Source organism: Camelina sativa, chromosome 11 (genome assembly GCF_030686135.1).
Source record: "Camelina sativa cultivar CO46 ecotype springtype chromosome 11, ASM3068613v1".
NCBI classification, from domain to species: Eukaryota; Viridiplantae; Streptophyta; class Magnoliopsida; order Brassicales; family Brassicaceae; genus Camelina; species Camelina sativa.
In genome coordinates this window covers 44,099,179-44,124,076 of record NC_141890.1, presented here as the reverse complement: position 1 = coordinate 44,124,076, position 24,898 = coordinate 44,099,179, and the positions used below count along the sequence as shown (strand labels likewise).

Below are 24,898 nucleotides of genomic sequence, written 5' to 3'. Positions count from 1 at the left end.
ATATTATTGATAGTTACTAGTTAGGTTGGTGTTGAACGTCATATACATATAACATAAACTAATTAATTAGGAGCTAGATGCTACTTTGAAAATATGTTATTGACTGAATTACACATTTATACTTATGTACATGTACAGATATATACATATCATAGTATATAATAAAAATATGTGGTCCATTCTAGTCTCTCTTGGATTATTCAAAACAATACATACGCCTAACCATTCATTGAACCTTGCGGCCAAAATATACAATAGAATAATGAAATGATATGAAAGAAAAATAAAATTAATAAATAATACACATTTACTTAAATATTGTATGAGAGGAAAAGTTCTATATTATTTGAGCGAGAGTTAATATGTTCACTAAATAATTAATTCGTTTCTACAACAACAATATTGGAAAAAAATAGAATTCCATAGGAAACACAAGAACCCCCTTTTGTATTTATTTCTTCATCACACAAGAGATGAATGAGATGTAATGTAGACAATTTTCTTAGAAAAATATGCAAGGAAGACAAAACTTTTAATATTTTATCTTGAAAATATCATTTTATTAAATATGTATAATAAAATGTTTAATTAATTTATATATAAATATAATATATATATATATATTACTTTATCTTGTTATAACATCCCCAAACTTAATAGAATCACAATATTAATACCGTTCAAACGCTGATTAATAATTATTTAGTTACTACAACAACAATAATTGAAAGTAGGGGGACTTCCAAAACCAACACAAGAACCCTCTTTGTATTTCTTATTCACACAAATCGTGTTGCACTCGTTGTTGCCAAGTGTAGGAGTGCAAGGATTGAAGCAGAGTTGGCTCGAAGGCTCCCCTGATGGAAAATTATCCATTAGATAAGCCCAATTCATTATATAAGACACACAAACAAGGAAAACCACTCTTAATATAAACACCACAATTTTGACTTTTTTTCTTCTTCTTGTTAGTAATTAAAAAAGGTATTTTAGTAAATCATGCTGAATTTGTTAAATTAGATATTTGAAATACCGGATACTAGATCGGAGGAGACCGCAATGAGAATAGTGAGAGTGAATACAACCAACATTTTCGAGGAAACCATCTTCATACAATTCAATTTCTTACACAGTTTTGAATAGTTTTATGTGTTATGATTATGTTTTTTTCTTGCTTATCAATTTGCAGGCATGTAGTATGTGTATTTATAATTACACCAAATGGTTGGTCAATACTTATATACATAACCATAAATTCATTTTTATATCTCTACCATACATAGTATGACCAATTGACCATTAACTTCTGTAAGAGAATAGCTATATATGCCAAAGATTACTAAGAAAACATGTAGTTAAAAAATATAACCATAATACAGTACAGATAAATTACCATATTGTACGTTACCATATTTTTTTCATAAAGATGCATTACCAATTAATTAGTATGAAAAAGTGTATACTAATAATATTATAGTGAAACCACATGAATTACTTATCAAACTTGCTAGCAAAGAAAATTAATCAATAAATAAAACATGTTTTTATTTATGCATATATTTTTTTTTCTAAGTTGCAAACAAAAAAAATTGAAAAAGAACCTCCCACCTAGTTTTGGTCCTCCTCTAATTGTTAAATAAAAAACAATAATGACAATTAATGAAATTGTGTATTATATTATCCTCCCACTAAAAGAATAATGTTTATACATAATAGTTAGAAAACAAGAACGATTAATAAAAAGTTTGTGAGGAAATTCATGTTGTTCAGTACAACTAGCCAAGTGCCACCCGTGAAAGCCATCTCCAAACACTGTTTGTTGCAGTTCTTATTCTCCGTACTCTTGATAATCCCGTTACAATGGTCAAAGCACGTCTGAGTTTTAGCATTTATTTTCATATCTACAATCATAAGAAAAGGAAAAAATATTATTAGGAAAAATTTACGAATAGATACATCAAATATATATATATCTCAGATTACACTATAAAGAAACACACCACAAAAAAGATCATAGGAAATGGCCAACATAATGACGAGAGAGATTGCAACTGATAATTTGGAAGAAGTCATTCTAAAAGAAAAATAATTTCAAGATATGGTTTATTTTGATGTAAAGGGAGCACTTTGAGCAATTTATATGAAAATATATGATATTTCTATTATAAATATTATTTTGCCCACAATATTATGGTTAAGAGTAAAAGGAGCAAACTTTTTTCTTACTATAGTTATGGTTTAATAATGTAAATTAAACAGTAGTAATCCCAATTAATGAAAATAGAAAAGAAAGGATCCATTATTATTAGCTACAATGGTAGTAAAATCTATGTTTTGATGTAAAAACAAACAAAGCAAATATTATATAAAGAAATTTTGTTGAAAGAGCAAAGGAAAAGGGTATATTATAATAGTCTTCAAATCATAAATAAATTAATTAATTAAATTGGTATATTATTATCTTCTTCTATTTATTAGAAAAGCAAATCAAAGGGTCTATTGTTAAAAAAATGGCTTCAACAATAAAATTCGGTAAAATTTTGATTCAGAACCTTGAAAATTTGGTTTGTTTAAATTTATTAAAAACGAATCTGAATTCAACCAAATTAGACTTTTGGTTTTCCTCTGTCTGAAGTGATAATTAAGGTTTTTTATAAATGTATTTAGTTATGTTCCCCAATCAAACTAAGTTTTTTTTTTTTGTTTTTTTTCGTCCAAGAAAGAAGAAATAAAAATATGAATTAGGGTGTGTTCTTTTAATTAATCAATAGGATTAGTATTTTGAACCAAAATAAATAAAACCAGTTACCAAATTTTAAGCTTCATCTTGCCAGTCAGATAAGTCATATGAACTGAATTATTTAGCCCAATACTGGTTTATTCAAACCGAACTAATTAAATCCATGAGAATAACCCAAAATCTACTTCTCCTTATGAAGAAAAATATGAAAATTACCATCTTCTCTTTCACTAAACGAAAATTATGCATTTAGTTAATAACCCAACATTTTTCATTTTTCCTACGCACAAACAAAACAATAAGATTCCACAAAAACTGGCAGGGGATAAATCACAAAAACAAAACTTTGCTCAAGGCTCACGAAGGAAAATATCAGAATCCAAAAATATAAGCAAACTATAATCCAAAGAAAACCAGAAGAAAACAACAAAGTCCCCTTCACCAAATATCTCTCAAACCTCAAGATGTCCAACTCAAATTTCTTCGCAAAGAATTCAACCCTGGTAACTCTGCTCACCAACCTGCTTCTTCATGCCCCCCCATGAATCTCTCTTATTCCTGCAACTAGGAATAAGAAGGCGGATTTTTAGAATCTGTTCGTCCTTCTTCCTTAAAAATGGTGAACTGGAACTGTTGTGGGCTGGAGAACCTCATGACAGTCCAGCGAATAAGGGAAATAAGAAAATCTATTTATGCTGACCTTTTGTTCCTCATAGAGACGAAAAACAGCTCTGAAAATTTTCTCCAATATCTTCTCTGGCTGGATTACCCCTCGCATCATCTGGTTCCTCCACTCTGTCTGGATTTAGGGGGCCTTAGCTTGCTTTTTTCTAGAAATAGAGTGTGGAAGTAGAAATCATTATATCTGACATACACTTCATCGATGCCAAAATCAAAGCAAAAGAAAGATATTTCTATGTTACCTTCCTGTATGGTGAATCAGACAGAACTAAACGAGTGGAAATGTGGAACTCCATACAAGATCTTACCTCCTCAAACGCTTCGCCGTGGATTATCACCGGTGATTTCAATGACATTATCCACATCTCTGAAAAAGTAGGAGGCTCACCAAGGCCAGAGAGTTTTTTTTTTTGGATTTGAAATCTTTTATGTCCCCTTGTGATTTGTATGACCTCAAACATACTGAGAGCGATGGCAAATAGTGAGTGGATCCTTACTTACCCGTCTAGACGTAGTGAATATTTGCGATTTGAAGACTCAGACCACCAACCGTTGGTTATTTCCTTTGATCCTAAAAAGAAGAAGAAAAAAGGAATCTTTTGTTATGATAGACGGCAAAAGGATATCCCGGAGGTTCATAAACTTGTCCTTGAGGCATGGAACTTACATGATGACTCTAGTGTAGATCAGAGAATTTCATACTGCATAGATGCCATTATCACCTGGAGTAAAAAGCTACATCTCAATTGTCAAAAAGAGATTCTTACCCTCAGAGACCAATTAGAGGAATAAATGGTGGATAACAGTGCACCCCAAGAACTCATTGACCGCTTAAACACTGTCCTTCTCTTAGCCTACCAAAAAGAAGAAGCTTTTTGGAAACAATGAAGCAACAATCTCTGGTTAACTCTCGGAGATAAGAACACCAGTTTTTTCCATGCCTCTACAAAAGGAAGAAATGCAGTCAATAACATTTCTATAATCGAATCAAAGGAGGGACATCCATTTTTTGAAGAGAAGGAGATCATTTTTGTAAACTCAGACTAGTACCAGCACATTTTTACGTCTCAATCGGATGAAAAAGCTTCAATTATCGTAGCTGGCCTCAATCCTTGTAAATTCCAGGAAAAGAATGACAAGCTTATCCAGATGCCATTAGATATTGTAGTGAAGAATCTGTGTTTCTCTGTACACGCTGATAAAACCCCAGGTCCAGATGGTTTCTCTGCTAGCTTTTTTCAGTCGAACTGGAAAACAGTGGGAGAGTAAATAGTCACTAAAGTCCAAAACTTTTACAACCATGGAGTCTTGCCACGAAAAATAAACCATACTCATGTGAGACTCATCTCAAAAATCACAAATCCATTGAAGGTATCAGACTACATACCTATTACCTTATGTTCATGTATTACAAGATAATCTCCAAACTTCTAGCTAAACGATTACAACCAGTCCTAAATACATGTATCTTGGAGAACCAATCAGTCTTTGTCCCGCAATGTGCTATCTCAGATAACGTCCTGATAACCCATGAAACTCTCCACTACCTCAAGACCTCTAGTGCAAAAAAAATATATTTTATGGCTGTTAAAACTAGTATGAGTAAGCCCGATAACAGGCTGGAGTGGGATTTCATCAAAGCGGATTTTGAAAGAATGGGTTTTCACCATCAATAGATCCAGTGGATCACACAATGCATAATTACAATATTGTATTCGTACCTCCTTACTCGACAAGCTAAAGGCTCAGTCACCCTAGGACGGGGCATCAGACAAGGCGACCCGCTTTCACCCTACATCTTCATTATATGCAGTGAATTACTTTGTGGACTTTGCTCTAAAGCTCAGCAGCAAGGTAGTCTAATTGGTATCCGAGTCACAAATGGAAACCCTCGAGTTAATCATCTGTTCTTTGCGGATGATACGTTGTTCCTCTGTTGATATGATCCCAGAAGTTGTCACAAATAGAGAAACATCCTGCAATTATATGAAATAGCATCAAACTAACAAATAAATCAATCAAAATCAGCTATTATCTTCTCTGCTAAAACCTCCGAAGATACCAAATAAAAAACTAAAAGAATTCTAGGGATTGAAAAGGAAGGAGGACAAGGGAAATATCTAGGGCTACCTGAGCTGTTTGGAAGTAAACAGAAAGATCTTTTCAGCTTGATAGTAGACTGAATCAAACAAAAAGCCCTCATCTGGTCATCAAGATTTCTCTCTTCCGTAGGTAAACTCACCATGTTAAAGTTGGTACTTGCAGCCATGCCTACATATACGATGACATACTTTAAGATCCCAAACAATCTGTGCAAAAGGATACAGTCAGCGTTGACAAGATTTTGGTGGGATACTAAAACTAGAAAAGAAGAAAATATGCTGGATTTCATGTAAAAAGATGACAAAGTCTTAAAAGAGTAGGTGCATCCTCACATCCCCTACCTGCCTGTTAGCCAAAGCTCTCTTAGGCAAATATTGTCGGTCCAGCTCTTTCTTGGATTGTACTGTTCCCAATTCGGCCACCCACGGCTGGTGCAACCCCTGTATGGGGCGAGATCTTCTAAAACCTCAGATTGGATACATTATAGGGGCTGGTAACTCTATATCTGTCTAGAGAAATTTGTGACTCTCTTTAAGCTCATCAACTGCCCCAATGCCCCCCCCCCCCACACAGAAGAATCCAAAGATTGGATGGTGGCTGACTTTCTCCTCCCTGAATCCTGGTCCTCGAACAAAGAACTAATTCAAAAAGTATTTCCGGCGCATGAGAAATCAATTTTAAGCCTGAAACCCAGTAAGCAGGGTATTACCTTCCCGAGATGACATATACTCAACCAAATCTGGCTACTTTGAAGAAAAATCAAAGGGGGATGCCGCAGTGCATAATGTTACTCACTCAAGTCCATCTTCCTTTAACTGAAAATCTCACATTTAGTCTCCTAAGTCATCGCCAAAAACAAAGATGCTACTTTGGAAGGCAGTTCAGAAAGCCGAATCTTTTGCATCGACAAGTCAATGGGTCAGTCCTTTGCCCGCACTCCGAAGCAAGTGAATCTGAACTTCACATTTTCTTCCATTGCCTCTTTGCGAGGAAAATTTGGAAGCAAGCCCCGTTTAAGGAGATTTTCGTCCCAAAGCAAATATCTTCAATCCAATCAGGAACCATGGCTCTGAATCGTCTAATGTGTCTCCTCCCGACTGGTATCGGTGGAGGACTTATGTTTCCGTGGATTTTCTGGACCATATGGATTTCACCAACCTACTGTTTAGCAAGAAACAGGTCCCTGCAGAAGAAACCTTAATGTTAGCAGTGTTAAAGGCTAAGAAATGGCAATAAGCGCAAATTATAAAACCACCAATGCCAAATCAACCGATGCAAACACTGAGATCCCAAGAACAACATGCAAGTGACCTAATTACTTGTTGCACCGACGCTGCCTTGGTTAAAGATGCGAAAGCTAGTATTGGTTGGGTCTTCAAAAATCGAAAATATCAAATCACCCAACAAGGGTCAGATCTAACCACTTCATCGGATCCCCACTGATGGTTGATACAAAGAGTTTTAAACCCTATTTTCCTACTGCAAGTGCACAGCAAAGAAGTAGTACTTAGGGGTCGAATCCCACGAAGACCAAGTTTTACTCTATGGTTCTATTGGTTCAATTTCAAGCTAAGACAATTCAAAGTTGGAGTTGTTTGGTAACAGTAACGCGATTAAAACGGTATAAAAAGGCAATAAGCAAAACACTAGATCAGGGGTAATTCTCGGGAATTTCAGAGATAGCAACTAAACAACTATTCAGGGCATAGATTAAGTACCAGTCTAGAACTCAAACATAAATATAAACTGATCCACTGTCGTGGTATCAATAACTCTATCTGATCGATTCTGTGCGGAAACGTGGAGCACGTGCTCAGACATCCGGAGCACATGCTCGGCGGTCCATAAACCCTAAACTGTCGTTTGAGTCCAGAATCGCAGACAAGCATTAAAGAACAGGAATGATAAGTTCACAAATCACCTACACATCAACTTTCGCAGGTCTAGGATAATTTGCCCACTAATGTCTTTTCTAGCAACCTATTACACTTTTGATGAATAGATAAACCTAGAATCATAGATTGGGTGATCAAATCAACCTAAGCATTAAGTCTAACAATAGTGAAGACAATCGATTATATAAAGCTCTAGTTGTGTTCTGTTGCTAACCCATGAAACCCCTTTTGAAACCCCTAATCTAGCAAAGAAAACTACTCAGACATAGAGAAATGAATAGCCAACATAGATGAGAAATTCAATAGCATAAAAATATAAAAATCACAAGGGTTCAGAATCGCTTCTCTAACGTAGCCGCTCTTCCTCTCCCTCACAAAACGTCGCTCCCCAAAAAAACCAAAAGAAAAGGTAAGTATCTCTCTCCTAAAACCCTAGGTTAAATAGCATACAAGTAGAGAAAAATAAGGAAAGATTCCAAATTCAAATCTCCCTATTAAAAAGCGATCTCAGCCCTCTTTCTCTCACAAAGGATCGCCTAAAATAAGGGGAATTAGGCAGGGAATCGGCGCCTAGATGCTTGCCACGTGTCGTCATGAAACCGTAGAGTTGGGAGCATGTGCTCGGAAATCGGGAGCATGTGCTCCTGGGTCTAAAATCAGCTTTTCTGCTCCAATTCAACTCCTTTCTGCTCCGATTGCTCCTGCTGTTCCAATCCTTGCTTTTAGCTTCCTAGCCTCTTATTATAACCTGAAAAGGACTCAAACAACTACAAAACTATCAAATAAACGGGGTCAAAGTGAGTCAAAACCGTAACATATCAATGATCGAAGCTTTAGAAACTCCCACAGCCGTGGAAGTTGCCATTGCATCGGATTTTTTAATCATCTTGTTCGCCTTTGAATCTCTATCGTTAGTCAATGCCCTCAATTCGAAGCTCCAACTAAAGGAATTTCACGGGATTCACCAAGATATTCTGCTTCTATATAAATCATTATCTCGTGTAGTTTTATTTTCATCATCCGAGATTGTAATCGCCAAGTCGATGAGGTTGCGAAGAATACTAAGGGGGTGTTATTGGATTCTAATGTATAAATAATTTTGAAGAATTTGACAAAATCATCAAAAGTGAATAAGTGAAAGATTTTTTAAGGATTGCTAGAAAATATTCTATAATTTTGTTGATTTGTTGATTAGTTTTCTAAAATTTTGTAGAATGCTATAAACATTCTTTGTATTTTTGTGATATTTTCCATGATTTTATTTTGTGAAAAAAGTGTATAAAATCATGAACCAATAACATAATAATTGAATTCATTAACAATCTTAGATTCTTTATTTTAATTGAATTCATTAACCATTGAATAAACCCAGTTACTAAGGAATGACATTTGCCTATTCTCGAGGAGTTCATGGATCCAGAGGAAATCCCGATTATTCTTAGTATGTTGGCATTTCACAAAAACAGCAAAATATTCGGTTAAATCGGGCTATCGGCTTGCACGAGATTTGATTAGGGAAATTGAGTATGGACCGACGTGTACCGCCCTTAGGGAAATAGCCTGGAAACTTGAAGTTCCCCCGAAGATTCAACATTTCTTCTGGCAGCTAGCTTCCGGTTCTTTCTAGTGCTGGAACGACTTGCTCATCGGGGTGTGCGGTGTGATACCCTTTGTAAGAGATGTGATTTTGTGGTTGAAACTATAAATCATGCTCTTATCGAGTGTCCTCATTTGCGTAGGATCTGGGAGATGTCTCAGGTTTTACTACTTCTTGATGGATTCCCTTATGATTCAGTGTATTCAAATTTGGTTTTATATTCTGGCGAGCATCTTCTCAATCGGGAGTTTCAGATATTCGTTTCCGTCTACCTTGGATTTTATGGTCAATTTGGAAGGAAAGGAATAAAAAAGTTTTTGAGGGACCACAGGCAGAGCCAATTGATGTTATTAATCAGACTACTAATGATAAATTGCTGTTGGAGGAGGCCAAGTCCTTTTCCGTGGGAGTCCAGGTTCCTCCGGATTTATCGGAACTCCCGGAACCCTCTTTTTGCTGTCAGGTCCATGGATTTAGGAAGGATTCGAATCGTTTTATGGGGTTGGGTTGGTGGTATTGCAATGGTGAGGACACAATGTTACTTTTGGGAGCACGATGTGTTAGACGAAGCCCTTCCACCCTTCATTCGGAATAACAAGTGTTGATTTGGGGTATAGAGTCTCTCCACAATGAAGGTGTTAATTGTCAAGCTTACGAGACGGATTGTGCATAGTTAGTGGCGATGGTGCAGTCTCCAGATAAATGGCCCGCATTCTCCAATTTGCTAGACGATTTCAGCCACTTCACATCATCTCTCCCCGCCTTCACTCTTACCATGATTCAACGTACGTCAAATGTGAGAGCAGACTGTCTTGCTCGTTCTTCGAGATCTTTAGTTTCAGAATTATCATTTGTAAACTCTTATCCTCCAGTTTGGGCAACATTTCTTGGAGTTATTTTCTAATTTAATGTTTGGTTGGAAAAAAAAAAACTTTAATGACTTTATAAAAATCTGAATCCAATAACGCAAATTTGTTAAGATTTTAAATGACGTTTTACAAATCACAAACTAATAACACTAAACTTTAGCAGAGTTTAATAAAATCTTGATTTAATAACAACAGATTCGACATAACATTTAAAGTCTTTAAGACTTTATTCAAATCTCATACCAATAACTCTCATTTAAAAATTGTTTTCAATATAAGAGTTTATTTGTTCAAAAAAAATTATGAAATTTAGATATAATAGTAGTTTGAAGATTTTTATTTTACATTTCTATATAATGATAACTGCTTGTTCTATTATATGGGAATCATGAAAATCCTATTTAAAATAAATCTAGAACGACAAATACAGTCAATAATAAATTAATTATTTTTATTATTATAGTTCCATATGATATTAGATATATGTCTTTAAACCAAAATATATAAATTGATCAAAGAGAAGAAGAAGGTGGAAGAATGATAGGGTTACAACAACAACGAGGAAAGTAACGTCGCTTCTGAGGAGGACCATCAAGGGCAGGGGGAGGATACATGCAGCTACCATCTTTATAAGCCAATCCTACACACATTTTGTTACATTCTGGACTATGAAATGTTGCGTTACAACTTTCGTAGCAAGTCGGAGGCACAGTTCTTGCATTTATTCCTATTCCTACAATCATCATTAAAAACAAATAAGGAACTGAAATACCAAGAAAAAAAAAAAGTAATGAACGAAGTAAAATATAATAATGGTTTAGGTAAAAAGAGACATACCATCGAAGAGGTCATAGGAAATGGCCATCACAACCACGAGAGTGAATGCAACCAACAATTTGGAAGAACCCATTTTCAAACTCTTTTCGATTCTCAATTATTTTAATTAAAACAGGATTGTTCCTCTTTGAAGATATTGTTCATGTATATATAATTTAGCAGAGAATAAAAAAAGTGATCATGACCAAAGCTTATTCAGCTAATTTAATAAGCATCTTTGATTACATAAAAGTTAAAACCATTTTAAGGCAAAATAATTATTTTGTCCTATGTATTGAATCTAGAAAATATTAATTTTTTTTGCATATTGAATCTAATTAATATCAGGGAAATTTATAAAAATAGGTATTTTTTAGGAGTGAGATTCAGATTTAGCCATTATAATAGTGAAAGGTACAATATTACATACAAACATCACTGTTGATGACTTTTTTGTCCTTTGCCTAATGAGTGAATTTTGTGAGACATGACATCACATGAAAGAAGAAGTTTTCCACTTCTCTTCGAAGTTATAACGAAACTCCATTGAAAGATCCAACAAACTTGAAGGATGTTCGACATCTCCACCTTCACTTTGTTAGTTATGTTTAATTTTGAGAAACATTGATATGCAGGGGGTGATTGATTTCCAGTTAGCTCTACAAGATTCAAATCTCTTCGAAGCCCCATCCAAAGGTCTCCCTTTCACATGGTGGAACCATAGGGAGGAAGATCCGACCTCTACTCGCATTGATCATGCCCTCATCAATGAGCAATGGGCTCGCAGTTTTCCTGATGCTTACGCAGAATTCTTGGACCCTGACCAATCAGACCATGCTCCCTGTTTACTCCTGGTCCCTAATCTTCATCATGTGATAACTCGACCTTTCAAGTACTTTTGTCATGTTTCAGATCACCCTGATTTTTCAGCTGATATTGAGGCAGAGTGGGCAGCTCCTTCAATAGTCGGATCAAGCCAGTTCAAACTAGCACGGGCACAGAAGCTGCTGAAACCGTGTCTTCGCAGGTTAAATCGTTCTCACTTCAGTGGGATTTCACAACGGGTTCAGGAGAAGGCAGAAGAGGTTGCTGGTCTGCAAAGGCAATTTCTAAGTTCCCGTCTGTTGATTTGGCAAGAGAGGAGAATATTGCTTCTGAGAGTTGGAATAAGCTAATGTTAGCTGAGGAGAAGTTCTTTTTCCAGAAATCTCGCATCTAGTGGTTGCACCTTGGGGACAAAAACTCTACTTTTTTCCACAAAACGGTAATCCAGAGGAACGCGCAGAACCATATCCATTTCTTCACTGACTCAGAGGGAAGGAAGATCTCCTCACCAGCAGAGTTAAAAGGGCATGCGGTGGACTACTTTGCGTCTATATTAGGGTACATGGACCTACCTACCTCTCCAATTTCCATTCAATACCTTCAAGACTTCCTTCCATTCAGGTGCTCGGATGCTAAGGCCGAAGAGTTGCTGCGAAAGGTAACAGAGGAAGAGATAAGGGACACTATTTTCTCCATGCCATCGAATAAGTCTCCTGGACCTGATGGGTATCTGGTTGAGTTTTTCAAATCCTCCTGGGCTACTGTAGGTCTTGACCTTAAACGCGCCGTTCAAGAATTCTTCAGGAACGGTCGTCTCCTTAAAGACTTGAATACAACCATTATCACCCTCATCCCAAAGACTCCAGAAGCCTCTTCTCTTACCGACTTTTGACCCATTAAATGCTGCAACCTGGTTTACAAAGTTATCTCAAAAATCCTAGCTAAGCGCTTAAAGCCGGTTCTTCAAGATTGCATATCTCCAAACCAAGCAGCTTTTTTGAGTGGGCGAAGCCTGGGAAAGAATGTCTTGTTGGACTCAGAACTTATTCGGAACTATGAGAAAGCTTCGTGCCCCAAGAGCTCTCTGATTAAAGTTGACATAAGGAAAGCTTTCGACTATGTCTGCTGGGATTTCATTTTTAAATTATTGGAAGCCCAAGGTTTTCCTCCCCTCTTCAGAGCCTGGATAAGAGAGTGTATATCCACGCTACGTTTCTCTATAGCAATAAACAATGAGCTAGCGGGTTTTTTCAAAGGGGAGAAAGGGTTAAGGCAAGAGGATTGCCTATCACCTTACCTATTCATTATGGTCATGGAGGTTCTCTCAAGAATGTTGGATTTGGGGGCTGAGCAAGGCAAGTTTTCTGCACATCATTTGTGTATCTCTCCTTCTCTCACTCACTTAGCATTCGCCGATGACCTCCTTGTTTTCTCTGATGGGTCTCACCACTCCCTGCATGGCATCTGTGATATACTCCAACAATTTCACTCCTATACAGGGTTAGACATGAATCCAACAAAATCAGAACTTTTCCTTGGAGGGTTTGATGAGACAGAGGCGGTTGCGCTCTCTGATTTGGTTGGAATAAAGCTCGGGTCCTTTCCTACAAGATACTTGGGACTACCTCTAAGCCCCACCAAACTGTCTTTACCCACTCTTCAACCGTTTATCCAGAAGATAACGGATCGGTTGCATTGTTGGACCGCAAAGTATCTCTCATACGCAGGGAAAATTTGCCTAATTGTCTCTGTTATTTACGGTAAAGTAAATTTTTGGAGCCAAGTTTTTGTTTTGCCGAAGGGTTTTTATCAAAAGATTGACTCTACTCTGTGCTGCGTTCCTCTGGAAAAACGCAACCTCCTCTGCAAGAGGAGAGCGAGTAGCATGGCAGGACCTTTGCGAAACAAAACAAAACAGGAAGGTGGTCTATGCATTCGCTCCCTTGAATAGTTTGCAACAGACTTCAGACTGAAGCAGGTGTGGCATCTTTTCGCCAGGCCCAGCTCCCTTTGGGTCAGGTGGTTAGATTTCAATATCTTCGGGCGCAGGAACTACTAGCTTATGGAAAGTTCTCCGCGTTTTTCCTGGAATCTAAAGAAGATGATTGATCTAAAGGCTACTCTCAAGAGCCTACTTCGTTGCCAGGTTCGTGACGGGTGTAAATCTTTGTTCTGGTATGATTATTGGACAAGTCTAGGACCCCTCATTGATTACTTTGGTGATTTGGGACCAAGGGAGTTGCGTATCCCCAAAGGAGCAACAGTCCCGGAGGCTACCCGAAATGGCCAGTGGTTCTTCCCCAATGCCAGATCTCTCCAAGTAGAGCAATTGCAAATCTGCCTCTCTGCTGTAACACTGCCATCTCCTCTTAGAGGTCCCGATGGGTACCAATGGAGGAACCCCTCAGGTATGTATACAGACAAATTTTCATCCAAAGGAACTTGGTTGCAAATAAAGGAGAGCTCTCCTTCGGTGCCTTGGTTCAAAAGTGTTTGGTTCAAAGAGGCAGTGCCAAGGTTCTCTTTTATCCAATGGCTGGCAGTTCAGGGTCGCTTGAACACGAGAGATAGGTAGTCTCGGTGGGGGATGACAGTTCCTACAACGTGTGTGCTCTGTACATCCGGATTGGAGTCACATAACCATCTCTTCTTTGAATGTGAATTCTCTAAGGCCCTATGGCTATCACTAGCAGGGAGAATATCTCCTAACCCCCCTGTTTCGCTTGTGAATGCATCCTCGTGGGTCACCAATGTCCAATCCTCTCCTCTTGCTTTCGCTTGTAAGATTTTCAAGCTCTTGATGCAAACAGTGATGTATGAAATCTGGAAGGAACGTAATCGCAGAGTCTTCTCCACGGAATCACGCTCCATTGCAACTACTAAGTCTCTAATTGATCGCACAATACGTAATCGACTCATCTCCTTCTCGTCAGAGGATCCAGCTGCCGGAATCTCTCTCTTAGGCTATTATTTCGGTTGTATCGTCAGGCCACTTTAGTGTGGCAAAGCTCTTATTTTCTTAAGTAAAATGTTCCATTGCTTTCTGTGTTAAAGAGCTAGGTTTATGTTTTTTGGGATTCCATTGAACGATGTAATCCTTTTTCTGTTTGGTATAAATTTTAACATTACACCCAAAAAAAAAAAAGAATTGAGAAACATGTGTTAGTGGTGATGGACGTGTAGCTTCCGCAGTGGGCGCAAATCTTCAGAAAGTTTCGAAAGATGGTGGGCCTGGCTTCAAGTGGCGATTCAGATGGTATCTTCGACATGCGGCTTCGACAGTGTGCAACAACACCGGACTTCCGATGAAACGCTAAATGTCCACAAATCATCATAAACAAAAATTAGAGTCTAAGATGTACTAGTTTTAATATTAATAATTTATTCATGACTTATTAACAAAAATTAAACGCTAAATTAAACACTAGTTAACTACTAGCTATTGAGAACCCAAACCGATTAATTTACAGTACACCATCCACAAAAGATATCTAAAAAAGGAGAGATGGAGTTGTAAGTAAAGAGAGAGATGGAGTTGAAGACCAGAAGCACAAAACAAAGGCAAAAATAACTTTTTGCAACTTTTGAGTGCCTAAATCCGAACACTATTTCGATAGTGCCTAATTCAGAGGGGGAGTAGGGTTTTGATGCCTAAATTTTAATTAACTCTTAATATCATCACAAATCCCCAAACATACATACCCCCTGGCCCTCCTCCGGTAAAAGCATCATTTTCATCTGTTTCAGGTAAATGCTTCACTTGTTGAATTTTCTAACTTTCATCTCCCAACCACAACTAGGGGTGGGCATAACCGAACTGAACCAAACCGAACCAACCCAACCGAACTCAAACCGATCCAAACCAAATCCACATATACCCTCAAACCGTTTGGTTGCGTTTTTCTTCAACCCGAACGGTTCGGTTCGGTTTTGAACCAAACCGAACCGATAACCCTGTATTTATGTTAATTAATATTATTAGATTTGTATATATGTAATCTCACGAATAATACCCACGATTGCATTTGTTCCCTCTCGCACACGTTTGATTTTTTTTTTTCCTTTTTACATTTGTAATGAATTAGTTAATATATAATTGGATATAATTGTTTTTAACGTTATGTTCTAAAGTGTAAAACTCTACAAACCTCAAATTCATATATGAATTAGTTCCTCACTTCTTCTCTTCTCTGCTTTAACGTTATTGTTCATGTATATATAGTTTAGCATAGAATAAAAAAGTGATCATGACCAAAGCTTATTCAGCTATTTTAATAAGCATCTTTGACTACATAAACGTTAAAACCATTTTAAGGCAAAATAATTATTTTTTCCTATATATTTAATCTAGCTAATATTAACCTTTTTTGCATATTGAATCTAATTAAATATAATCACAAAGCCCCAAACATACATAGCCCCTGGCCCTCCTCCGGTAATGGCATCATTTAATCATTTTCATTCGTTTCAGTTAAATGCTTCACTTGTTGAATTTTCTAACTTTCATCTCCCAACCACAACACTACACAACCAATCCAAAATAATATAGTTAATCAACATAATATTCATCTCCCAAATCGTTTATAATTAATTTATCATAATTTTATATGTATTATAATTAGTTAACAAATTTAAATAATTTTGTATAGTAAACCAAAAAATAGAGCCACATACAATTGCTTTACGCATTACGATACTGACTAAATCTATGTGTAAATAACTTCCTTACTTGTAAGCGACTCCATTGATATTAGACATGTCAGACAACTCATACCAATCTTTGTTATCTATATAAGCACAGCCTTTTTTCGGTTAAAGATAACTGTTATATCTATTTTTTTTTGTTTTTTTGAACTCAATAGATTTATCGAGTCAGCTCCAATAGAAAGACACGGAAATGCTTTAAAATAGATTTTTTTTTGAAAGATTCCATACTGTTCGTCCTGAATTTAGAATGTTTTTCGACTAATATCAGGGAAGAGTGAGACCGCCTGCACTTCTGACTACCAGATAAACCAATTGAGCCTTAGGCCAATAGGCCTAATTGACAAACTTTTCAAACAACTATAATTTTTATTTACAGAGTGAATCAAACATAGGTTAGTTCCTTCTAATCTTTCCCTAATTCTCTCTTACTACTCGACCACATCTGTCCAGGCAGATCTAATATTTTAGAACTTTTTTTATAAAAATCTGCTTTTACTATGGATAAGTTTAAATAACTTCCCTTCTTAACAGAGAGACTCATTTGTTATATTATACCAAATCCTTGTTATATATACTATGATAGTACCTGTGCTACGCCGCGAGATTATTTTTGTATTTTGTTTTTATTTTAATTATTTTTAAAATTATTTTTGTATGTTGTTTATAATAATAACAAAAAAAAAGAAGTCAATGCCTCTGTTGATTGATTATCATTTCTCAAATTTTTTTACCTTAAAAACCCTAATTTTTCAACATTCAACGAAAAAGATAATATTTATATATTAAAAAAACTCTAGATCCCAAAAAGCTAAAACCATACTGAAATTTCATAAAGAAATTTCCTGAAACAAAATCTGCCTCAAATCAAACCAAAAAATATTTCAATATCCACCTCTATCGCATATTCGCAATCACATCAAAGTTATACTTAATCAAAATTACGAGTAAATAAAAATGTTCATGATGTAACATCAAAACTACGAGTAAATAAAAATGAAGAAAAGAGTTTGACCTATGGGTTCCTAGTTTCAATCTCTTCATCAAAGAAACATCTTTATTATTCTTGCTCCATCGTGAAGCTTTTCGAACAAAGATAAAAGTGTTCTTTACTCTTGTGGTATTTTTGTCTGTATTTTTAGTATTTATAAAACTATAACATCTCTTCTTCCAAAGGATGAGTCTTGCATACAATCACAAGTTAACCTCTTACTCTTTATTTTCCGTCACAGCTTTTGTATCATCTTTTTTATCTCAGTATCTATCTCCATTTTCTTTGGTACAGACATATCCTCATCTTTCATAACTTCTTGTGTTTCCTTACCTCCATAATTCTCCTTCTCTTTTTTCCAGCCATAGCCTCTATTGGCTTTTCAAGAAAACAAGTGTTGTTTGCTGTTGGATATACGGTTGCCTTTGTATCTTCCCCCATATGTAAAGACAGTTCAGTAGATCCTTCCACCAAATACACTTCTCGTTGTAATCAAAGCTTGTGGATGAAAAATAAGTTCAGAGGATTATATTGCTGCAACAAGTAGAAATTAATGTTCCGTATAAAGAAACTCAACATCTGCCGAACCAAATCCAGACCCAAGGAGTGGCAAAAAAGGAATTCAATCTCATAGAAATGCATTGACCTCACACCAGCATATATGCAACAACAGAAAACTAACTCCACAAAAATAAAATCCAGAAGTTGGCTAGTCAACAATAAAAGAAAATTAATTTAGATTTCATTTGTGATCCATAATTATCTCTAATTCCCACTTGAGATCTGAAAAATGAAGAACTAAATGGAAATTTTGATTGGAGAATTCGAGATTACACAAAGAGTTTGAAAATCAAGCAAGTCATTTAAAAAAACCAAATCTCAAATCTCAAAGGTTCATCATTTATCCTCACTTCAAATACATTCTAGAAAAGCAAAAATTATTTAGGTAAGCTGCTTCGTTAGCATTACCTCTTTGAGAACACAAAGCACATGAATTAAATTCAAAATTTTACACTGATCAATTAAAGTCGATCTGAATCTGGAGAAAAAGGATTGAAGATTCACTTACCTAGAATCGAATAGGAGATATATACATTGACGCATGCACCTCTACAGTTCTTCTTCTCCTTCCTCCTCACCCTCGTTATTGTTGTTTCTTCTATGAATTTAACTTGCAATAATGCAATATTGTAACTTGCAATAATGCAATATTGTAACTTGCAATATTCGACAACAACATCATATGAGAGCTGCCAATTACAAATCAATTAAAATCTAAATTACAAATCCAATTAGAAAAAAAAAGAAGAAATCGCAAACGGCACTTCAAAGAAGCTCGTCGGAATCGAGGTTTATTCCCATGTAAACCTTCCTAGAAGCACCACAACCGATTAATTCCCCATTCCTACACCGAATCTATGACGGGTCTTCCTTTCTAGGAGCAGGAAGTTCAGGATGCGGCTTTGTCGAGAGGCTGATATGAGAGCTACGGATACTTGAGTTAATCTTCCCGACGAATCCGCTAAGACCTTCGCCGCTACTACCATCGTTTTTGGCTAAAAAGGAAATACAATACTAAAATTGGACGATAGAAAGAAGAAGAAATCAATGTGTCCTTGGCAAAAAAAAAGATGAGTTGTATTAATTGTTATAATTTGATTGGTTACAAATTTTTCTGATGTGTCAAAAAAAGATGAGTTATATTAATTGTTATAATTTAATTGGTTACAGATTTTTTTGAAGTGTCAGTCTCTCCTTCAATAAAAAAGCTGAGCTGTCAGAATTTGGTGAAAAACCAACAAGTTTTATTGTATTGATATATATATATATATATATATAAGTACGTTAAAAAAAGATGACTTATCAAAATTTATGGATGAAGATTAGAAAAATCTGCTTTAAATATTGGTTAGCTCTTGTTCAAATATATATATAAGAAAAAAAACTTGTAGAAATCGATATCTATTTATACGTGTGTACAGTTGCTAGAAAACAAATACTAGTTGGTAATGAAAATTATTGTAATCATCATCTAAAGAATATTTATGCAGAAAATTTTGTTTCCATATTAGCTAGTAAATATATGTATTTGTATAAAATTATACAACTATAAATTGAAAAGATAATAAATTACAAATATTGACTAATCTATATTAAAATAGAACATATCATATTATATAAATACGTGAAATGAATATATATATATATATGTATTAGTTGAAATCTAATACTATTGACAGTGAAATTTTTTATATGTATGTTCTTCCCACTGAAAAATAAAACTCTATATTATTGTCAAAGGAAATAAAACATAAACATAGATATTTGATCAATGAGAATTAGTAATCATATATTTCATTACGAACAACAACAACGATATGTAGAAGTTTTTGGAGGAAGTCCTTCGGATAAAATTCAAACACCACGTTTATAAGTCAAGCCTACACAATATTGATAGCAGTCTTGAGTCAAGAATTTCTCAGTACAATCTTTTTCGCAAGTAGGAACCGCAGCTTGCACGCTAATTCTCGTTTCAACTATCAATTATTAAACGAAAGAAGTAAGAACCCTTTTAAAAAAAAATATATATATATATATATAATATAAAATATATACGTAATATATACGTAATAGCTTAATAAATATTTAAAAATAACAAATACCAGAGAAAAAGTTATAGGAGATGGCCAGCGTAGCAACAAGAATGAATGTAACCATCAGTTTGGAGGAACCCATTTTAACAAACCAATATTGTGTATATAGTTCGATGTACCTTAGCTGAGTGTCAAGTGATCTATTTATAATGACATAAAAAGTTCATAATCTTAACTTCTGAGAGTTTGTACAAGTTATAACTACAGTATATGCAAGTTGTTTTCCTCTCTAATTTTGTTAATGTAGTAAGTGTAGATTTTTTCTAATGAAAAGCTAAATCTTTGACCAAATAAACTAGAAGGTAAATCATTTGTTTGGTCAAAAAAATTATGTCATTTTAAGTAAAAGATCGAGTGATATTCGAACTACGAATTGAAAAGACACATAAACAACATAACCATTTTTTTATATAAAGATTGAATTAATAATTTTATCTTGTCTATTACATAAGAGCTTTATTTTATATATTTTTTTTAAAACTCTTTATTAGACTTGGAAGTAGAAAAGCATAAACATGTTTTGATCGAAGATGATAAACTAAGAATTGCATACTGAATCTATTTATGACAACAACAATAATACGTAGGAGGTCCTACTAAGGACCTTAGAAGGCAAACACCCTTGCTGAAAGGCGAGTCATTACAATATGCGCGCATTGTTCATTTTGGAATCGCTCGGTACATTCCTGACTTGCATCTCCACAATTATCTGCCGTTGGACCTACCATCATTCCGAAAAGATAAATATATATATTTTTTTTAGTAAAATTTCTGGTTTTATATTTCAACTTACGAGTACAGTAGAATAGAAAAGAAAAATGGTGCCACAGCAACGACAGCAAACAACCGAGTTGAACATACTCGGAACAAGAGCAGTAATAACTAGATAAAAAAAAGAGATTAAGGATAGAAGCCTCGGAACCAAAGAGCGAGCATGCCAAAGATAAATATATATATTTCATTTCTTAAAGAAGTAAAAGAAAAAAAATATATATATATAAACATACCACACAAAATATTAGTAGAACTGGTAAATAACCAAGATGTAGCCAGCAATTTTGAAGTGAGAATTGGATCCTTAACTTTTTTTGTAAGAATCTCTAAATTTTGATAGACAGTTACATTCACTTATGCTTAAAACGAGATGCCAGATCTCAACAAAGGAGAAGCATCAGAAGGGGAGATTAGTGTTTTCCAAAGCTGGGACATAAGTTTTTCTTCTTCCATTATATAGGTTTTAGTTAGTTATTATATGATTGTGATTCTTTGAAGAATTTTCAGAATCAAGAAACAGGGTTAGCTTCTGAAAGGTCAATGTAATATCAGTGATTGGATCCACTTACAGAGTCACTATCTTGCCCTCATGAGTTATAAAATTTAACTTAAGAGTTTTAAAAGATATAACCAAAATATTTTAAAGTATATATACATACCGGAACGGGAGGTGGGATCACTTGCTCGGCAAGGGACGAAAGAAACTGCGATGAGAACAATGAGAATGAAGGCAACCAGTACTTTTGAGGGATTCATCTTCTGATTTTTTTTTTTTTTTTTTTCATATTATGCACAAGGATGTAATAAGTCTATTTATAGTTAGAACTTAGAAGAAATAGTCGTTGGTCAGAACTCATATTCATAAGTCATAACCATGGATTCCATTTTAATCTTCATACCATTCGGGGTATGACCATTGTCTTGACCAGAAAAATTAAGACTTTAGAGTTTCAATAACGTGGCACATTTTAAAGATATAGCCTCAAAAAACGTTGTTTACTCAGGCTGTGCTGTTTTATAAATCATTATCTATCATATACAAACTTTTGGTATTGTAGAATTAAATAATAATTTCTAATATTCTTTTGTTTTTACAATTCAAATATGCAACCTTTTTTTCATAAACAACACTTCGATCAAACAAATGAAAAAAAAAATCTGTGAAGAAACAAATCTCAATTTTTATGGTCAAATACTAAAAATTTTCATTTTATTTATTTTTTATAAGTCTTTAAAATTCAGTAATTGCCACCCTTCTGGACTTTCTCGAAATAATTGCAGTGGACATGTCCAACCTGATATTGTGCACAAAAAGCCCATTAATTATCAGGCCATATTTTGTGCTGATTTAATGATATAATGTAATAAATTAAATTCGGCACAAACTTTATATACAAATGACATTGTAAATAAAACATACAATAATAAATTCTGAAATTAACCATGTGAATCTGGCAGTTATTTTCAGATGTTTCAGAGGGAACATAATGAAGTGGAAGTTAAAAGAAGTTGGATGGTTTCAATTTCCATTCACAGATTAATACTGTTTCATGGGTCCATTTAACAATAATGTCCTCATTCTATGTAATATCTCTGTAACGTATCAATTTATGTATACATATCTATATCTATATATACATTATGTTATATGGTTTTATTAAATATAAATTCAAATGCAGATACTCATGAATATCAGAAATTCGAATCTACTATCTAAGTTATACGGTGATTAAAAGTGTGACACTTTCAACTGTCTAGGCTCTCGAAAAATATGGTACGAGTCCTTCTTTTGTCATTTAAAAGCAAACATATATATGGAATATTAAATACATATCTTAAATTTTTTACTACTATATATATATATATATATACTTCAAACAGTTTAATGATGAATTACTTTTGTTTTTATTTCGTTTCTTAAAGAAATAGGGCCCAAGAGACAAGAGTGATGTCTCTTTGTTCGGCTTTATTTAGTGTAGTATCGACTAAAACGTACTAATTATTTTGCCTACCTTATTCAAGAACAGATCACTATAGTCTATATTAATTAAAAAAAAAATGTTTGTCATATACGTTACTTAATGTGTTGGTTTAGGTAACACCCGCGAACCGAAATCCCGGTTTGGGAATTTCATCGGTCGATGCAGAAGGTGCATCGGTCGATGCAGGTTCAGTTTTCTGCGTTTTGGGCAAAGGGAGGAGGAAAACCCTTAAGTCAATTTTTTTGTCTCATTAGTCGATTTTGGCCGTTTTTGAGAGAAACAAAGGAGAGAAAGAGTGTTTTTGGTGATTTCTGTGGGTTTGTGGCGTTTCCTGGTGAGATCTGAGGCTTAGAACGTTGTAGGAGCTTGCTAGGAGTGTTCTATTGCTTGTTTGAGGTTCAGATTCTTCTGTGGCAAAGGTAAGTGCAGGACCATGGCTTATCTAAACTAGATCTTCTCTGATCTGCTAGTTTATGTGTTGCTAGACTTATTAGATGGTTATTTGGGACGTTAGGAAGCTTTCTTGTGGCTTGGGATCAAGTTTTGTGGTTGTAGGAACAAAGATCCGGCGAGAAGCTTCGGGGAACACGATGCTCGGCATGATGCATCGGTCGATGCACTTTGTGCGTCGGTCAATGCATGTGCGAGGACGGTGCGTAAAACCTAGGGTTTTCGTGTTATGTCGAGCATGCGTCGGTCGATGCAGTGATAGTGTCGGTCGATGCATGTGTAACTTGCATCGGTCGATGCATCCCTTGTGTCGGTCGATGCATCCCCATGTGGTGTTGGTCGATGCATGTTGGTGTCGGTCGATGCAGAGTCCTGGTTTGTTATTTGTTGTTTGTTGATTGTTGGTTATGGTTAGAGATGTCTCCATTGCTTGTGTGTATAGCTCAGTAGATGAGAGAATTGCCTTACTGAGTGTTTATAAAATACTCATGTATTGCAATTTGTGTTTGTGGTACAGGTAAAGGCAAAGTGTGATCGTGGAATCAAGGCAATGACGAGGGGATGTTCTAGAGACTCGATTGGATATTGTCTGGCATTGTTAGGTTGCTAGAGTTGGGTCTTTAGAATTTGCTAGGTTGCTGGTTCCTTGTTTCCTGTTGTTTTGATATTGGAATGGTTATGTTTTGGATATTGGTTTTAGTTGGTTATTTCCGTTGTTGGTTGTGTTTGTGGTTAGGTGGCTAGTGGGTATGAAACCACTAGTTGTAGTCTATTATTATAATTATTATTTATTATTTATTATTTAAAAAAAACGGATCAACTCCTTTCAGTTTATTTAGAAATGTTTTATGATATGGAACGCACATAACACATTTATAAACATTTCAGTCAATAAAGCAATTAATAAAACCTATCCATGCACTAGTTCTAGTTTATATATGACTATTGATTGGGCGTTTTTGGTTTAATACAGTATACAATATATGTCAAAAACACTTCCTCTTCATCAAAAACATAATACTCTGTTCTACTCGGGTTTAAATTTGAATGGTGACACAAGATAACATTAACACAAACCACTAATCTATCTATATATATATGATAAAACGTTTTTATTACTTGATAGGAAATTTGTTTTGATTACTCCATATTCAATGTATTGGTTCATTGGTATAAAATTGTAAGAGCATTCTTTTTTAAATTTAGTGTGACATGAATCGTAAATTTAGTTATTTCATGGTTCAAAGTTTCAAACTATCACTGGATCTACATATAAAACTTGATTATTATGAATTTGTGATACGGTTAGACGACCGACTTTCAAAACAAATTACATATATTGTTATTGTTTAATGATCACGTTCATTTCAATGAGTAAGAAACTAGTATGTAATGAAAAATAAATGTAATATATATGATAAAAAATAATAATTAATATTTGCAAATGGCCCATGACAGTAGTTCTGGGTGCTGTTAAGGCCAAAAACTAGAATTTAATTGAAAATAAAATTGAACGATCATCATCAGCACCTCACATAAACATATATACAATTTTCATATTCAGTGGCTTAGGACAGTAATCGTCTTCATAGGCTTAATTAACTAAACAGCTGTGTTACAAGAATCAACCCATGTGGTATGTCTGTGATTATTATATTGAAACCTGCTCTATACATAATACTTCTTACTTCTTGCTATTATTAGTCTGTCGTTAATTACTCATGGTTCTAATTTTCTTCGTTTCCCTTTTAAAAATTTGTGAAACAAAAATTGCTATAATTGGATTCTTATTAAGATCTGGTCGTCTTATAAATCTC

At 34.9% G+C, this 24,898-nt stretch overlaps 4 protein-coding genes, 3 long non-coding RNA genes and 1 pseudogene across 7 annotated transcripts; 3 read left to right on the top strand and 5 right to left on the bottom strand.

The window, feature by feature from the left end:
* Positions 1 to 519: 519 nt before the first annotated feature.
* LOC109127435 (uncharacterized) lies at positions 520 to 1,177 on the bottom strand. The gene is made up of 2 exons (XR_015570685.1): positions 1,034 to 1,177; positions 520 to 857 (listed from the first exon to the last, which is right to left on the bottom strand). It is a non-coding gene; the product is annotated as an uncharacterized LOC109127435 (long non-coding RNA).
* Positions 1,178 to 1,520: 343 nt separating this feature from the next.
* On the bottom strand, positions 1,521 to 2,133 carry LOC147935430 (uncharacterized). The gene is made up of 2 exons (XR_015571598.1): positions 2,001 to 2,133; positions 1,521 to 1,901 (listed from the first exon to the last, which is right to left on the bottom strand). It is a non-coding gene; the product is annotated as an uncharacterized LOC147935430 (long non-coding RNA).
* An 8,186-nt stretch (positions 2,134 to 10,319) lies between these two features.
* On the bottom strand, positions 10,320 to 10,880 carry LOC104725944 (defensin-like protein 69). The gene is made up of 2 exons (XM_010444696.3): positions 10,723 to 10,880; positions 10,320 to 10,618 (listed from the first exon to the last, which is right to left on the bottom strand). The coding sequence occupies exons 1-2, from the start codon at positions 10,793 to 10,795 to the stop codon at positions 10,398 to 10,400; spliced, it is 294 nt and encodes a 97-aa protein (XP_010442998.1). The 5' UTR covers positions 10,796 to 10,880; the 3' UTR covers positions 10,320 to 10,397.
* Positions 10,881 to 11,330: 450 nt separating this feature from the next.
* On the top strand, positions 11,331 to 12,418 carry LOC147935429 (uncharacterized). Its single transcript, XM_087472978.1, has 2 exons — positions 11,331 to 11,861; positions 11,975 to 12,418. Exons 1-2 carry the CDS (start codon positions 11,331 to 11,333, stop codon positions 12,416 to 12,418), a joined length of 975 nt encoding a protein of 324 aa, XP_087329104.1.
* Positions 12,419 to 12,675: 257 nt separating this feature from the next.
* LOC147935427 (uncharacterized) lies at positions 12,676 to 14,536 on the top strand. The gene is made up of 2 exons (XM_087472976.1): positions 12,676 to 14,090; positions 14,121 to 14,536. The coding sequence occupies exons 1-2, from the start codon at positions 13,589 to 13,591 to the stop codon at positions 14,522 to 14,524; spliced, it is 906 nt and encodes a 301-aa protein (XP_087329102.1). The 5' UTR covers positions 12,676 to 13,588; the 3' UTR covers positions 14,525 to 14,536.
* On the top strand, positions 12,839 to 13,477 carry LOC147935428 (uncharacterized). The gene has a single exon (XM_087472977.1). It carries the CDS (start codon positions 12,839 to 12,841, stop codon positions 13,475 to 13,477), a length of 639 nt encoding a protein of 212 aa, XP_087329103.1.
* A 4,957-nt stretch (positions 14,537 to 19,493) lies between the features above and the next one.
* LOC109127622 (putative defensin-like protein 66) lies at positions 19,494 to 19,957 on the bottom strand (annotated as a pseudogene).
* Positions 19,958 to 20,318: 361 nt separating this feature from the next.
* Positions 20,319 to 21,437, bottom strand: LOC147935426 (uncharacterized). The gene is made up of 2 exons (XR_015571597.1): positions 21,309 to 21,437; positions 20,319 to 20,596 (listed from the first exon to the last, which is right to left on the bottom strand). It is a non-coding gene; the product is annotated as an uncharacterized LOC147935426 (long non-coding RNA).
* Positions 21,438 to 24,898: the final 3,461 nt, after the last annotated feature.